The sequence below is a fragment of the Saimiri boliviensis genome, chromosome 2, assembly GCF_048565385.1.
Source record: "Saimiri boliviensis isolate mSaiBol1 chromosome 2, mSaiBol1.pri, whole genome shotgun sequence".
Lineage (NCBI taxonomy): Eukaryota > Metazoa > Chordata > Mammalia > Primates > Cebidae > Saimiri > Saimiri boliviensis.
This window is the reverse complement of record NC_133450.1, coordinates 238,988,250-239,004,030: the sequence shown is the minus strand read 5'-3', so window position 1 is coordinate 239,004,030 and position 15,781 is coordinate 238,988,250. Positions and strand designations below refer to the sequence as shown.

The following is a 15,781-nucleotide window of genomic DNA, read 5'->3' as shown; positions in this document are numbered from 1 at the left end:
TGAACCCAGGAGGCGGAGGTTGCGGTGAGCCGAGATGGCGCCATTGCACTCCAGCCTGGGCAACAAGGGCGAAACTCCGTCTCAAAAAAAAAAAAAGTTTGGGGGAGGAGGAATCTAAGTAATCCTCATAAAAGTTAAATAATTAGGCCGGGCGTGGTGGCTCATGCCTGTAATCCAAGCACTTTGGAGACCAAGGCAGGCAGATCACCTGAGGTTGGGAGGTCAAGACCAGCCTGACCAAGATGGTGAAACCCCGTCTTAAAAAAAAAAAAAAATTTTTTTAAAGAAAAAAAGTTAAATAATTAAATTAAAGCCCCCCCTTTTCAACTTTTTTTGGATTAAAGAAAATAATTTACAAATACATAGCTTCTATAATATGAATCAATTTTTATAAAAAGTAATTCATTTATGTTTCTGCCTCCATCTATTTATCTGTATCCATCCATCCACCCAAAAAGATATATGAAATTTTTGCCTCATGTGCATTATAGTAAATTTTTTTAAATTTCACCCTAATATTTCTATTTTGTTTGAATTCTTTTTTTTTTTTTTTTTTTTTTTTGTGTGAGACGAAGTTTCGCTCTTGTTACCCAGGCTGGAGTGCAATGGCGCGATCTCGGCTCACCGCAACCTCCGCCCCCTGGGTTCAGGCAATTCTCCTGCCTCAGCCTCCTGAGTAGCTGGGATTACAGGCACGCGCCACCATGCCCAGCTGATTTTTTGTATTTTTAGTAGAGACGGGGTTTCACCATGTTGACCAGGATGGTCTCGATCTCTTGACCTTGTGATCCGCCCACCTCGGCCTCCCAAAGTGCTGGGATTACAGGCTTGAGCCACCGCGCCCGGCCCTTGTTTGAATTCTTAATAATAATGACAACAGAGTAACTTTTCTTCTAAAAGGTAATGATGGCCAGGCATGGTGGCTAATACCTGTAATCCCAGCACTTTGGGAGGCTGAAGCAAATAGATCACCTGAGGTCAGGAGTTCAAGACCAGACTGGCCAACATGGTGAAACCCTGCCTCTATTAAAACTACAAAAATTAGCTGGGCGTGGTGGTAGGTCCCTATAATCCCAGCTGCTCAGGAGGATGAGGCAGGAGGATCGCTTGAACCCAGGAGGCGGAGGTTGTAGTGAGCCAAGATTGTGCCATTGCACTCCAGCCTGGGTAACAAGAGCAAAACTCTGTCTCAAAAAAAAAAAAGGTATTAATTCTAGGTAGTGGGAATTATTATTGTCTTCTTTGCTCATTTCTGTATCCCCAATGTTTTAACTGAGTTCTTGCAGGTGTGAACATGAGAAAGTGAAGATCGTGTGGACAGAACTCTTTCAAGAGTCTTCTGATTCTGGCTGGGCGCAGTGGCTCAGGCCTGTAATCCCAGCACTTTGGGAGGCCGAGGCAGGTAGATCACTTGAGGTCAGGAGTTCGAGACCAGTCTGGCCAGCATAGTGAAACCCCATCTCTACTAAAAATACAAAAGTTAGCCAGGAGTGGAACACAGTGGCTCATGCCTGTAGTCCTAGCACTTTGGGAGGCCAAGGCAGACAGATCACTTGAGGTTAGGAGTTTGAAACCAGCCTGGCCAACATGGTAAAACCCTGTCTCTACTAAAGATACAAAAATTAGCCAGGAGTGGTGGTGGGAACCTGTAATCCCAGTTACTCAGGAGGCCGAGGCAGGAGAATTGCTTGGACCCAGGAGGCAGAAGTTGCAGTGAGCTGAGATCATGCCACTGCACTCCTGAGTTTGATATGCACTCCTGAGTCCTGATACGACTACTGTTACATTCCACAGCCTCTCTTTGCCTGATAATCCCATAGATAAAAAGTTTCTTTCCTTCTTTCCCCTCTGCAATGCCAATTGTCCTGGGATTACCAGGCCCGGCTAATTTTTGTATTTTTAGTAAGGATGGATTTTCACCACGTTGGCTGGCCAGAGCTGGTCTCAAACTCCTGACCCCAAGTGATCCACCCGCCTTGACCTCCCAAAGTGCTGGAATTACAGGTGTGAACCACTGCACCTGGCCATGGGGTCAACAATTTAAAAGCAAAGCAGCTAGCCAGATGTGGTTTTTGGCTCAAGAGCTGTTCAAGTGCTGAAAGAAGCAAGCAGAAGACAAGCAGATGCCGAGGTGAGAGGAATGGAGTTTCACGCGTCCTTCCTAGAGTGGCTCTCAGCGGACCAAGCAGAGAAGCAATGCCAGGAGGCACAGTCACAGCAACGGGAAGGGAGTAAGGAGGAGGCCGGGGAGGTGACAGCCTGCAGGGGAGACCTCGGAGAAGTGCGGTTACTGGAGTTACTGTTGATCATCCAAAATGGGCCACTGTTGTCATATCAAACTAAAACAGCAGCCAGGTAGGAAAAGCACTCAGAGTACAAAACGTTGCTCCAAGAATGTAATTCTCTGCAAGCCCAACTGCTGGAACTGCTCGTTGTGACGTGAAACCAGTTTTATCTCTAGCTTCTGAGACAACTTGCTGCAGCTTCCGGACTCATTTTGCCCATGATCTTCGCTCACCAGTCAGAGCCCGCCAGCTCCCCGAACCCTGACAGTGCCAATCATCTTCCTCCCAGCACCGTACGTAACATTTCTTCTTTTCCAATAAAACCTCGAACCTTCTCTTTGTTCCTCAGACATACCAAAGACCACCTAGATTGCATGTATGACTCACATTGCAATTCTTTCTTCCCAAATAAAATATTAAATTTAGAGCCTTGTCTCCACATTTTTACTGAGTTTGACACTTGTGAGGAGAGGATCCCGGCAGCAGAGAGGGTCGTGGGAAGCAGGATTCAGGAGAGTGTGCTGGGGATCAGAGTAGACTGTGACAGCTCAGCATGGGAACCCTGAAACCACAGGAAAGCTGACCTGAGCTGGGGGGAGAGGAAGGCTAAGATTTACAGAATCCATCACCAGAGGCTCAGGCACGATTCTACAAGGGGCAGAAAGGATGGCACATCCAGAGTCTCAACAGAGCATGAGCAGCTGGGAGCTAGGACCCGAGCTCATCTCCTGGCCCAGGCCTGGTGGGTGAGGCAAAGACCCAGCTCCATCAAGGGTGCTCAAGGGAGCAGCGTCTTCGGGACAGAGCCAGGTTTTCATTAAAGTAAGAGCCCATTAGGACTTGCTTTTGTTTTCGGATATAGAATTCCAGTTCCCACCAGTGAAGATTCCAACTCAGTAGCTTTTATTAAAAAACAAAAACAGGCCGGGCGCGGTGGCTCAAGCCTGTAATCCCAGCACTTTGGGAGGCCGAGGCGGGTGGATCACGAGGTCGAAAGATCGAGACCATCCTGGTCAACATGGTGAAACCCCGTCTCTACTAAAAATACAAAAAATTAGCTGGGCATGGTGGCATGTGCCTGTAATCCCAGCTCCTCAGGAGGCTGAGGCAGGAGAATTGCCTGAACCCAGGAGGCGGAGGTTGCGGTGAGCCGAGATGGCGCCATTGCACTCCAGCCTGGGTAACAAGAGCGAAAACTCCGTCTCAAAAAAAGAAAAAATAAAAATAAAAAATAAAAAATAAAAAAAGCTCTCCAAGTGATTCAGACTACTGGGCAGGTTTGGAAATTACTGTGTCTAGTCTGGGCATGGTGGCCCATGCCTGGTATCCCAGCACTTTGGGAGGCCAAGGCGGGTGGATCATGTGAGCCCAGGAGTTCGGGACCAGCCTGAGTAACATATTAAGACTCCATTTCTACAAAAAAAAAAACAACAACAACAATTGGCTGGGCATGGTGGAGTGCACCTGCAGTCCCAGCTGCTCGGGAGGCTGAATTTGGAGGATTGCCTGAGCAGTGAGCTGAAATTATGCCTGAGTGACAGAGTAAGACCCTGTCTCAAAAAAAAAAAAAAAAAAAAGATATCAAGCCTTTCGATGCATAATAAACATATATAGCAAATACTTGTTAAAATGAATACAGCAAAGTTAGACATTTTTATTAAGCATCATTAGTAAATTTTCCATGTCATAGACTAGGAGTACAATATTGAAACTGAAAAGACCAGCTGGCTGTGGCGGCTCACGCTAGTAAACTTAGCACTTTGGGAGGCTGAGGCAGGAGGATCACTTGAGCCCGGGCATTTGAGACTAACCTGAGCAATATAGCAAAACTCCATGTCTACAAAAATTAAAAATTCAAAACAAATTTTTTTTTATTCAAAAATTATGCAGGAGTGGTAGTACACACCTGTAGCCTCAGCTACTCAGGAGGCTGAGGTGTGAAGATCACCTGAGCCCAGGAGGTCGAGGCTTCTGTGAGCCTTGATTATGCCGCTGTACTCCAGCCTGGGCGACAGAATAAGACTCGATCTCAAAAGAAAGAAGAGAAAAAACTCCACAACTCCAGAACAAGTACACAACCCTTATGAACCTGATCCCAAAGGACCAAGAGTACAATCAAGCCAGGCACAGGGGGTCATGCCTGTAACTCCAACCCTTCAGGAGGCCAAGATGGACGGACTGCTTTAGCCCAGGAGTTTGGGACCAGAATGGGCAACATGGCGAGAACCCCTCTCTATAAAAATACGTATCTGTACAAAAATTAGCCAGGTGTGGTGGTGCGCTCCTGTAGTCTCAGCTACTCAGGAGGCTGAGGTGGGAAGATCACTTGAGCCCAGGAGGTAGAGGCTGAGATCAGCTGTGATGGCATCACTGAACTCCAGTCTGGGAGAGAGCGAGACCCTCTCTCAAAAGAACACAAGAGCATAACCAACTGGCCACAAACTCTTAAATGCCCTTATTTTCCCCTCCCACCCCAATAGGTTGTCACAGTTCACAGCCTTCAAAGGCCTCTCTGTCCAACCAGGTAAATCTGGCATTACAATGAACCGCAAAACGAACCAATCACTCAGATCACCCATTCCTTTTGTACCCAGACCAGAAACTATCTGCCCAAAAAGAAAGAGAAAAAAGCATCCCCCGAGCTACATTCCCACGACCCTGTGAGTTAGGTAACGACCAAAACGTCCTTTCTTCTGTCCTACAACACATTCTATCTTCACACAGCTCATGCTTGGATCTGATTTCCATGGTTTCTTGTAACCACATCACCCCAGCCCTCCCCCACCAATAATGTGTGCTTAAAGCGTTCTGAGAGGAAAGAATGAACAATGTTATGTGACAAGGGCTCTCCAGCTGTATATTACATTACAGAAATGTTAAATGTTGACTTGAAAGGATTATGAGGGTTTTGGCCTTCCTAAGGCCAGAATTCCATTTTCTCCTTCAATTATGAAACTCAACAATTTAAAGATGGATAGGCTAGAGTCTTTCTTCCTTTCTCTTTCTTTTTTTTTTTTTTTTTTTTTTTTTTTTTGCGACAGTCTTGCTCTGTTGCCCAAGTTGGAGCACGATGGTGCTATCTCAGCTCACTGCAACCTCTGCCTCCCGGGTTCAAGCGATTCTCCTGCCTCAGCCTCCCGAGTAGCTGGGATTGCAGGCACCTGCTACCACGCCCGGCTAATTTCTGTATTTGTAGTAGAGACAAATACAGAAAAAAGTAGTTTCACCATGTTGGCCAAACTGGCCTCGAACTCCTGACCTCAGGTGAGCTGCTCCCCTTGGCCTCCCAAAGTGCTGGGATGACAAGCATGAGCCACCACACCCGCCTTTTTTTTTTTTTTAATCCTGTTTAAGTTTTCATTTTCCTTCATTAGCTTCAGTGTGAAACGCTCCAGGTTTAGGTACAGTATGTCCGTGTTCATTTCCTTGAGGCAGGGTTGTGTTTCCATGGACACCAGGCAGCAGGCTGCAACACACTGGAGAGACCTTGTCAAGAATACTGACAGCCACGGGATCACCAAAAAATACCCCCAATCCACCTTCCTTTCACCTCTGCTGCTACAGCTGCTCGGTCCACACCGTCTTTACCCGGAACCCTGCAGTGGCTTCCAGTCCCTCTCCCTGCTGCCAGTACTGTCAGTTCTGTACCCGCCCGTCAGCCAGAGAGATCTTTTTTTTTTAAATTGCATTTTAGGTTTTGGGGTACACATGTAGAACATGCAGGATTGTTGCATAGGTACACACGTGGCAGTGTGACTTGCTGCCTTCCTCCCCTTCACCTATGTATCTGGCATTTCTCCCCATGCTATCTCTCCCCACCTCCCCACCCCACCGTGCCTCCCCCATTTCCCCCCAAAGAGAGATCTTTTTAATCACACAAATTGTGTCAGGTCACTCCCATGTCGTAACCTTCTAAGGGACTTCCAACTGCATTTAGCATGAAACTAAAACTCTCCAGTCTCATCCTTCCACCCTGGTCCCAGATATCTGCTCTCAACACACCGGCCAGAGTGATTTAGGTAATGTAATTCCCCTGTCCGATACTTTGCGTGGCTGCCACCTTACTCAGAGCTGACGCCAGAGCCCTCACAGTGGCCTCGAAGGCCCCACACAGGCCAGCAATCCGTTGCTCTCAGACCCCATCTGGTACCATTCCCATTCAAATGCTTTGCTCCTCCAGGCCTGGAATGCTCTTCCTCGTCCCCCAGTGCGGCTTACGTCCCCACCTTACTCCGGTCTTAGCTCCAATGCCACCTCCTCCTGAGGCTCCACTGATCACGCTCACACGGCATACTCTCCCCTCCCTCTCTCCCTCCCTCGCTCTCCTGTTTTATTTTTCCCCCAGCACCTTGGCCACATCTGACATAATGTGAATATTACTGGCTCATTTATTGGTCCACAAGGATGCAGCTTCAAGAGGTCAGGGATTCCGATCTGCTCTCTGCACTTTTCTTTCCCAAGAACAGTGGGAAAATACTTTTCTCCCCAGACAGTGCTGGCGCATCACAGGGCTTAGCAAAAGCTATGGAATGAGATAAAGCACTGACTCCCACCTTCCCTGCCTACCTCCATGCCCAGCCACAGTGACTTTCTCTCTGTTCCTCCAGCAGCCAAGCTCCCGTCCACTTCGGCACATTGCACACTTCTGCCTGGAATGCTCTGTTGACAGCTGCTCCAGCCCAGGCCCTCTCATGTCAGATCTGAAAGTGGTCTTGTTTATTCATGAAGCTACTTGTTTATTTCCTGTCTCTACCACTGAAGCAGACTCTCCAGAGCAGGGTCTCTGTGCTGCTCACAGAGGATTCTGTGGTGTTTGCAATGGGTTCAGCACTTAGTAGGTGCTCAGTAAATATCTGTTGGAGGTGCAACCAATCCAGCTTATGTGAGTCTCAGTTTTCTCAAATACAAAATAAAGAATGTGAGATTGAATGAGATAGTTTGCACTTATAATCACAGCACTTTGGGAGACCAAGGCAGGTTTAGAGGCCAGGAATTTAAGACCAGCTTGGGAAACACACTGAGACCCCACCTCTACAAAATTTTTTTTTTAATTGCTGGTATAGTGGTGCACGCCTATGGTCCCAGCTTCTCTGGAGGCTGAGGCAGAATGACTGCTTGAACCCGAGTGGCTGGGGTTGCAGTGAGCAATGATTTTGTCACTACTCTCCAGCCTGGGCAACAGAGTGAAATCCTGTTTCAAAAAAAATTATATATATATATATAAAATCACCTCTCAACGTGCTGTGATTACAGTTGCAAACCACCTCATCCAACCTCAGCATTCTTAGTTTATATTCGAGAAAACTGAGACCCACATAAGTTCAATCGGGACACACATATATAAGTAAGAAAGCTGATACTCTAAGATACTTTCTAGCAAAGATACTCTCTAGGTCTCTTCCGGCTCTGAAATATTGATGGTACATTCTTGCAGCACAGTAGAGTTTACAAAGAGCCTTCATGTACAGCTCATGCAGAGCCCTGGAAGGTAATTAACACGATTGGAATCATTCCGTTTTTGCATCCGAAAAAAATTGCCGACTGTGCGACTGGTCCAAAGAGACAGCTGTTAGCCGGCATAGCCGAGGCTAAATCCACGATTTTGTCAGCGCCGCTACAATGCTAGCAGAATTAAGCAGGATTTTCTAGTCCTTACAAATCGGTTCAAGGCAATCACAAGTTGGCTGGTTTCCTTCACACTAACCCAAAAAAGTACTTCATATGAACTTCCAATTGTTTTTCCGAGTTTTCCGTGAACACTTTGGTCATTTGAGAACGAACAGTCAGTTAACACAAACAGACTTACTGGCACGGGAATACCTGACCGGTGAACAGCGGGATCTGTGAGGCAGGCATTTGAACCCCTGTTTTCAGCTCGCTGGGTGTGTGAAATCATCTGTCCCAGCGCCACCAGCCCGCCCAGGACCGGGCGCCTCGCGGCAGAGCAGGCGGGCTCGGGCAGAGAACGACTTTGTCAGGTTGTGGCCTGAGTGCAGCAATCTGCGCGAGTTCAGGAGGGCGCCTGGGACACTCGGCCAGTGTGCCCAGCTGAGACTCCAGGGTTCCTGTCCCCACCCGCCCTGGCCCGGGAGCCGCCGCAGCGCACGGAGGGCAGGGGCAGCCCCGCGCTCCCGCAGAGCCCCCAGCCCCGGCCCGCCTCACCCGTAGGTGGTCAGCAGCGCCTTGTTGACCAGCACGATGAGGAAGGAGCAGGTCCCGTAGAAGAGCGCCGACAGCAGCCTGGCCACCCGCGAGGGCAGCCGCGCCGCGCCGGGCTCCGAGCCCGCGCCCTCGGCCTCGGCCTGGCCGCCGGCAGCCATCTCCCGCCGCGGAGCGGACCCCACCGCCCGCCGGCCTCCGCCGCGCACTGGTCCCGCCCGGCCCGGCCGGGGAAGAGGGCGCGGCAGGAACAGGAAGAGCCCGGCGCAACCCCAGGTCCCGGCCCGCCCCCTGCGAGCGCCCCGAAGCCGGTGCTGGAGGGCCCTGCGCGCTGGGCTTCGCCCTGGCCCCAGGCACGTCCTTCGGTCTCCAGGGCCAGAAACGCGTTGGGGGGTCGACAAGCGCTGCCTTCTTGCAGACTTTCCTGGGGAAGAAACGCTTCGGCAAGTCTCAGGGCTTGTTCTGCTTTTTTTCCTACAGCTTTTTTGTTTAGCGTTTCATTTACGTACAATGAAATGTACACATCTTGCCAGTCCACAGCGTGAGATGAGCCTCGGCAAGGGCATCCACCCGAGTAACTTCTCCAAGTTCTCTTTGCAGCCCGTTTGGAGTTAACGCCCGCATCTCATCGCTGTTGCTGTCAGTTAGGTTTGCCTTTTCCGCAATTTCAAACGAACAGCGTGCTTTCTAGAATTTATGAATGAGCATGTGCTCTCAGGGTTTTTCACTCCATGTGTTAGATTCGCCCATGTGGCTTGTTTCATTGTTGAGCAGCATCACAAATTGTGTATCCATTGATTGTTTCCAGCTTAGGACCATTAGGAAAAATGCTCCCAGGAAAATTCGTGATCGTTTGTGGGACCTGTGTTTTCATTTCTCTTCAATAAGCATCTAGGAGTGGCGTGGCTGGGAGCAAGGTGGGTGAAGCCTTGGGACTTGGATGTCCGCTGGGTGCTTTGTGGGAGCTCCATTCAAGGGAGGGCCCTTTGCCTTTGCGCCAGGTCACTTGAAGAACTCAGAACTGCCTAGTCTCGTCTTTAAAAATACAAACTTACAGCTTCTTAGAAAACCTGAATATTCCAAGTTAAACCAAAGTTGGGGCCTAACTGCATGGATGCCCAGAGAATTGTTTTTCTAAGGCACTGAACAACGAGAAGAATGAAAACTGAGAAACTTTTTTTTTTTTTTTTTTTTTTTTTTTGAGACGGAGTTTCGCTCTTGTTACCCAGGCTGGAGTGCAATGGCGTGATCTCGGCTCACCACAACCTCTGCCTCCTGGTTTCAGGCAATTCTCCTGCCTCAGCCTCCTGAGTAGCTGGGATTCCAGGCACGCACCACCATGCCCAGCTAATTTTTTGTATTTTTAGTAGAGACGGGGTTTCACCATGTTGACCGGGATGGTCTCGATCTCTTGACCTCGTGATCCACCCGCCTCGGCCTCCCAAAGTGCTGGGATTACAGGCTTGAGCCACCGCGCCCGGCCGAAAACTGAGAAACATTTTAAGCCCTGATAAGTAAGAACTAAAGCAGAACGTGTAAAAATAGCACTGAAAAGACCAGAACCCAAGTTATGGAAAACAAGAAGAAAAAAAAAAAAGACATTTAAGTCCATTTTAAAAGAGAAAATTCGGGCCGGCGCGGTGGCTCAAGCCTGTAATCCCAGCACTTTGGGAGGCCGAGGCGGGTGGATCACGAGGTCGAGAGATCGAGACCATCCTGGTCAACATGGTGAAACCCTGTCTCTACTAAAAATACAAAAAATCAGCTGGGCATGGTGGCATATGCCTGTAATCCCAGCTACTCAGGAGGCTGAGGCAGGAGAATTGCCTGAACCCAGGAGGCGGAGGGTGCGGTGAGCCGAGATCGCGCCATTGCACTCCAGCCTGGGTAACAAGAGCGAAACTCCGTCTCAAAAAAAAAAAAAAAAAGAAAATTTGTATTAAAGTTTAACAGTCATTTTGGTTAATTGCCGTTCCGTGTGAGTCTCCAAATGTTTTGACTGCAAAAAGAATATTTTAAAGTCCCCTTTAATGATGGCCTTCATCATAATTGCATTTAATCTGCTTGCATATAAATACTTCCAGGACCTTACCTGCCAAAATCTCATCCTTACTGTTTAAACCGCAGCTCACACTAACGAGTCGCTTGAGATATTCTGCTGCACAAGGGTAGGACAGACTGACCCTTGCTATTGCAAATACATAACTAAAGATCTACCAGAAATAACTGATGAAAAAAGAAAGAAAAATACACAGGCTTTAAGAGGATTCTGGAGGAGGTGACCCCAGAGTCAACCCATCCTAAATATAAGTAAAATGAAATCCCAGTTTCTTATTACCCTAATTTAAGGCCTGAAGATGGGGTGGCAATAGTTTAATACTTATCCATAGCAGCAGTATATTTTTAATACTGTAGTAATGAACCAGATAGGAAGTTAAACATCTATAATCTTAAAGGCCATAATTAAAGTAAGAAAAACAATTCACACTGTAATTACAACTATGCAAACATGTACTGAAATAACGCTGATGGATGAACATAAGACTGTAGGTGATGTTGCTCATTTAAAATTTTTCATATCATGGTTACTGTATTTTCGATAGGAAAACAAATTATCCAGGCTTTAAGAATTACCATGTACTGCCGGGCGCGGTGGCTCAAGCCTGTAATCCCAGCACTTTGGGAGGCCGAGGCGGGTGGATCACAAGGTCGAGAGATCGAGACCAACCTGGTCAACATGGTGAAACCCCGTCTCTACTAAAAATACAAAAAATTAGCTGGGCATGGTGGTGCGTGCCTGTAATCCCAGCTACTCAGGAAGCTGAGACAGGAGAATTGCCTGAACCCAGGAGGCGGAGGTTGCGGTGAGCCGAGATCGCGCCATTGCACTCCAGCCTGGGTAACAAGAGCGAAACTCTGTCTCAAAAAAACAAAAAAAAAAAAAAAAAAAAACAAAAAAAGAATTACCATGTACTTCAAATTTTAAATTAAAATAAATTTTTATTCAAAGCATCCTTTAAAATTACAGCATGTTTATTCTTATGCTGTTAACTCTGCCAAGCTACATCTTAGCCATATGAAGCATATAACACTTCCAAAATTTGAATGTAAACCACATTTTTTAAAACAAAAAGCAGTCTTAACACACCTCAAATTTTAGATACCAATTTTATCCAAGTATATAGCTTATATCAAAAAAGAACATTTTAAATGTTTCTATAGCAAATAGTTGTAGTAATTTCTTAAGCTGTTGTAATTATACAAAGAAAACATGTTTATGAAAAACCTATTAGTTGACAAAAGCCGAGTGGAGAAACAAAGAAAACCCTTACTTTTGAAGGCCTTAAGTGCTATCGTCTGTGAGTCGGGAAATACTTGTATTTGAAAACTTCTTACTACCCTTCTTTAGTTAAGTTGATCAAAGTTTAAATTTCCTAAGACTGATGAGTGTTGTTTTTAGTTCATTAAATCACATATTTGAGAAGAAAACTTCTGGAGGAAATGCTGAAACGTAAACCAAGGCAATTCAGATGCTGGAGTCTCTCTCACCAGCTTGTAAGTGCTCCAAATTAAAATTCTATATACCACATTAAAAACAAAATTCTTAGACCATTACAAATATAAATTCTCTTATTTAAAAAAATCCCTAAAGATTTGTAATTTACTGTACGGAGGAATTACATTTTTAAAGTATGTCCTCGTCATACACATTATTTGTACTATCATCTCTTCTTTCATACTTTTTCTCCTCTTCCAAGACATTTACATGCCTCCCCTTCCCCAAGGCTACATAGTTTAAACTATTTGTGTACTGTGACACATTGGGATTTTTGGAGAAAGAAGCCTACTTTCTAATGTTTAAACTACATCTGTAGGAACCCTTTCAACTCAAAAAAGCTAAAAAGGCACTGAAGAGCCCATATTTCCCTCTACTACTCTGAGTTTTACTCCAATTAAGCAATCTGTAAATTACCATGCTATGCATGTCAAAAGCCAAAATGATGGAAGTTTTTGCCTACATAAAGGAGGTGGTCTGCTCAGCTCTTGATTTTTCTGTTCATGCTTCAGTACATAAAGTGGTGTTTAATAACTTTATCTAGAAAAATGGCTTAAAACCACCATACAAGTTAACACACTTGCAGTTAAAACTATTTCAGAAGCCTACTTATTTGAGTAGCTAATATTTTCTGCAGTGTTTAACTGATAGCTAAATTTAGTGAACATAAAATACTTGGCATGTTACTCCGAAGTAAAGCAAGAAAGTGGCTTTATGCACTGAAAATATAAATATGGAGGCTTCAATCTTCTAATAATTCTAAACAAGCAGTACAACTAAAATGTAGTGTTTGCTAACAAGAGATCTAAAACATTTCACTACAAAACGACCCTGTAGGTGACCCTTTAGTAAAAATCCAAGTGCCGAATCTCATGACAGGGCCCTTAATGTTACTTTAAAATTAACCATCGCTATGTTACCTAGACTTTGCAAGATTAATCACTCCATTTCAGCCAATGAGAAATATGAAATGTGCAAAAGTTCCCAAGTTAACATGCTAGGGATGACAAGTGCTTTTCAAACTTAAACATTATACTGAGTTGTAAAGCCCCAGAAAGATAGAATAAGACTGATTTTGCTCCAATTTCAAAAATTCTGAACTATTGTGCATCTTACCAAGATCTTCCAATATCTATTTTCTTCTAAGTCCATTAGAACATCTTCCAAAATAGTCAGCCTTCCATTTCTCTAGCCTTAGTGGGCGCAGTGTTTTGCAATTTAAAATTATCTATCTTACATATCTTATACTTTCTTGCTTGCTTCAGTGTTTACAGTATTGTGAAACATACCAATATACATTGTTAAAAATGATCTTATAAATAATGTTTCAACCTTCTTTGGTTATTTGTACCATTCTGTTTTTTATGCAAGTGTCTTATTCAGAAAGTGCTTCCTGTGAGAACTGCTTCCAATGAATGCATTAAACTTGCAAAATCTGGCTTCCCACAATCTGTAGTTTTCTACCCTGTACTGTGCAGTCCATATTTACAAAATATTTTAAACTTTACACCAGATCAATTTCCATATAAAAAAAGTGCATTTCTCTCTCACCCCATATTCTGGGGCAATAACATTCTTCATAAATTTCTACAGAATAGCAGCCTATGATAAGCAAATAAGGTGCTGAGCTTATGCCCACGGATCTACTTTTTAAGGACGCTGGGCAGTAATTCTGTACAGTGGAACAGTCAGTGTCCAGGCTACTGTCGGAGGGGTGCCCCGGTCAGGTTGGCAAGCTCTATGAGAGCGAGGGCTCCGTGCAGGCGCTCTCGCTGCTCCTGCAGCCGGCGCTGGGCCCCCCTCTTATCATCGTCCTCTTCATCAGACTGAAGGTATTCCAGAGGGTCCTGCTGCTCCTGATCAGCCTTCTGAACCAGCTTGCTTTTCAAGGTGGGGGTGCGCTGCTCTCTCATTTCCCAATACCTATGTGAAATGCAGCTGAATTAGTTACATGGCAGACATGAAATGCCAAATGTTTACTTTTCTTTTAAAAAAGTTCTGTACCACAATATTACTTTTATGTGATTCAGTTTATAAAGTTATAAAGTGATTTAACTTACATTTCTTATTTATAGAGGAAAGAAAGTGAAGTTCAACAAGGATAAGAGATGTGCTCAGGTTTCTATAATAAACCTGGCGGTTCTAGATCTTCTACTCACTCTCAAATCACGTTTTTGCCATTAAACTATTGCTGCCTTAAAGATCTTGTGTGAAATGGACTAAAGTGAAATACAGAAATAGTAGAAAAAAAGTCTTTGGAAACTTATTTATCCTATCCACAGAGGGATGGTAACTGACAGCATTAACTCTGTAAAGTATTAAAGTCACAGACTATGACAAAGTGATTAAGATCTGGGACAGAGTTTATTCAAAAACTTGAAAACACTACCCTTATTCTATTACAAAGCCAACTGATAATTTACAAGAGAAAACACAAATGTTCAACTCTTTGGTAACTTTAAAAATGCATATTTAAATGACAGTAACAGAACATACAATAAAAAAAGGCTTGTATGTTAATATTCATAGTAGCTTTATATGTAATAGCAAAAATAACCCAGATGCCCATCAACAAGTAAATGAATAAACAAACTGCTTTTGTATAAAACTACTATTTTACAGTGACAGCAGATCAGTGTTATTTGAAGAGAAGGGGAACAGGGAGGAATGTGTGGTTCACGTCACAGAGGGGCACGAGGAAATTTGAAAATGATGGATATGTTCACCATCTTGATTGTGGAGATGGTTTCACAGTATATACATATGTCAAATGTATCAAATTGTACACTTGAAAATGTGTCAAACTGTATACTTTAAAATGTATCAAATTGTACACTTTAAATGTAGCATAATCTCTTGTATGTCACTTATATACCAACAAAGCAGTTATTTATTTATTTACTGAGACAGAGTCTCACTCCGTCACCGAGGTCAGAGTGCAGAGGCGCAATCTCGGCTCACCGCAACTTCCGCCTCCTGGGTTCACGTGATTCTCGTGCCTCAGCCTCCTGAGTAGCTGGGATTACAGGCGCCCGCCATCACACCCAGCTCATTTTGTATGTTTAGTAGAGACAGGGTTTCTCCATGTAGGCCAGGCTGGTCTCCAACTCCTGACCTCTGGTGATCTGCCCACCTCAGCCTCCCAAAGTGCTAGGATTACAGGCGTGAGCCACCGCGCCTGGCCTGTATTTTTAGTAGAGATGGGGTCTTGCCATTTAGTCAGTCTGATTCTCGAACTCCTGACCTCAAGTGATCCACCCACCTCAACCAAAGTGTTGGGAGTACAGGTGTGAGCCACCGCACCAGCCCCAACAAAGCTGTTTTTAAAAATTACACACAGAAAACAATAATACAACTACCAGATTTCAGGAAATCCAGACTACTCAAAGTAGAAAAGTTTTGGCAATGCCCACAGAGGTCTAAAAAAAGAGGTGCAAATCGTTCAGTATGACTTGAAAAATGACTAGAAAAGGAGAATGGTAAAAGGTAAGTTCAGCAAGTCAGCAGGAGCCAGCTGACGAAGGGCTCTGAATTCCGTCATCAGGGGTTTAGCCTTTAGGCTGAGGATCATACTGACATTTTAGAAAGATCCCTCTGGCAGCAGCATGAAAAACGGATTGAGAGCATTCAAGTGGCTGAATTTGAGTTACTAAGGAGGCAGATGTCATAACTTGGTCACTGAGTAGACAGGAGAAAGACAAGGAAAAAGACAACAGAGGCCAGTGCGGCGGCTTCTGCCTGTGATCCCAACATTCTGAGAGGCCAAGCTGGGAGAATCACT

General features: G+C 45.1%; 2 protein-coding genes across 8 annotated transcripts in view; both read right to left on the bottom strand.

Moving 5' to 3' along the window:
• Positions 1-8,682, bottom strand: part of SLC35D2 (solute carrier family 35 member D2) — a 62,518-nt gene extending 53,836 nt beyond the window's left edge. For 4 of the 7 annotated variants that reach the window (XM_074395591.1, XM_074395593.1, XM_074395595.1 and 1 more), the window contains exon 1: positions 8,448-8,676. In XM_074395591.1, the coding sequence (XP_074251692.1) occupies positions 8,448-8,605 (158 nt within the window). In that variant the 5' untranslated portion in view covers positions 8,606-8,676. The other 3 variants (XM_039475246.2, XM_074395594.1, XM_074395596.1) reach the window with 3 other exon arrangements.
• A 2,742-nt stretch (positions 8,683-11,424) lies between these two features.
• ZNF367 (zinc finger protein 367) overlaps positions 11,425-15,781 on the bottom strand; it is a 28,947-nt gene continuing 24,590 nt past the window's right edge. The window contains exon 5 of the mRNA XM_039474995.2: positions 11,425-13,923. Within this exon, the coding sequence (XP_039330929.1) occupies positions 13,701-13,923 (223 nt within the window). The 3' untranslated portion in view covers positions 11,425-13,700. The remainder of the gene's footprint in view (positions 13,924-15,781) is intronic.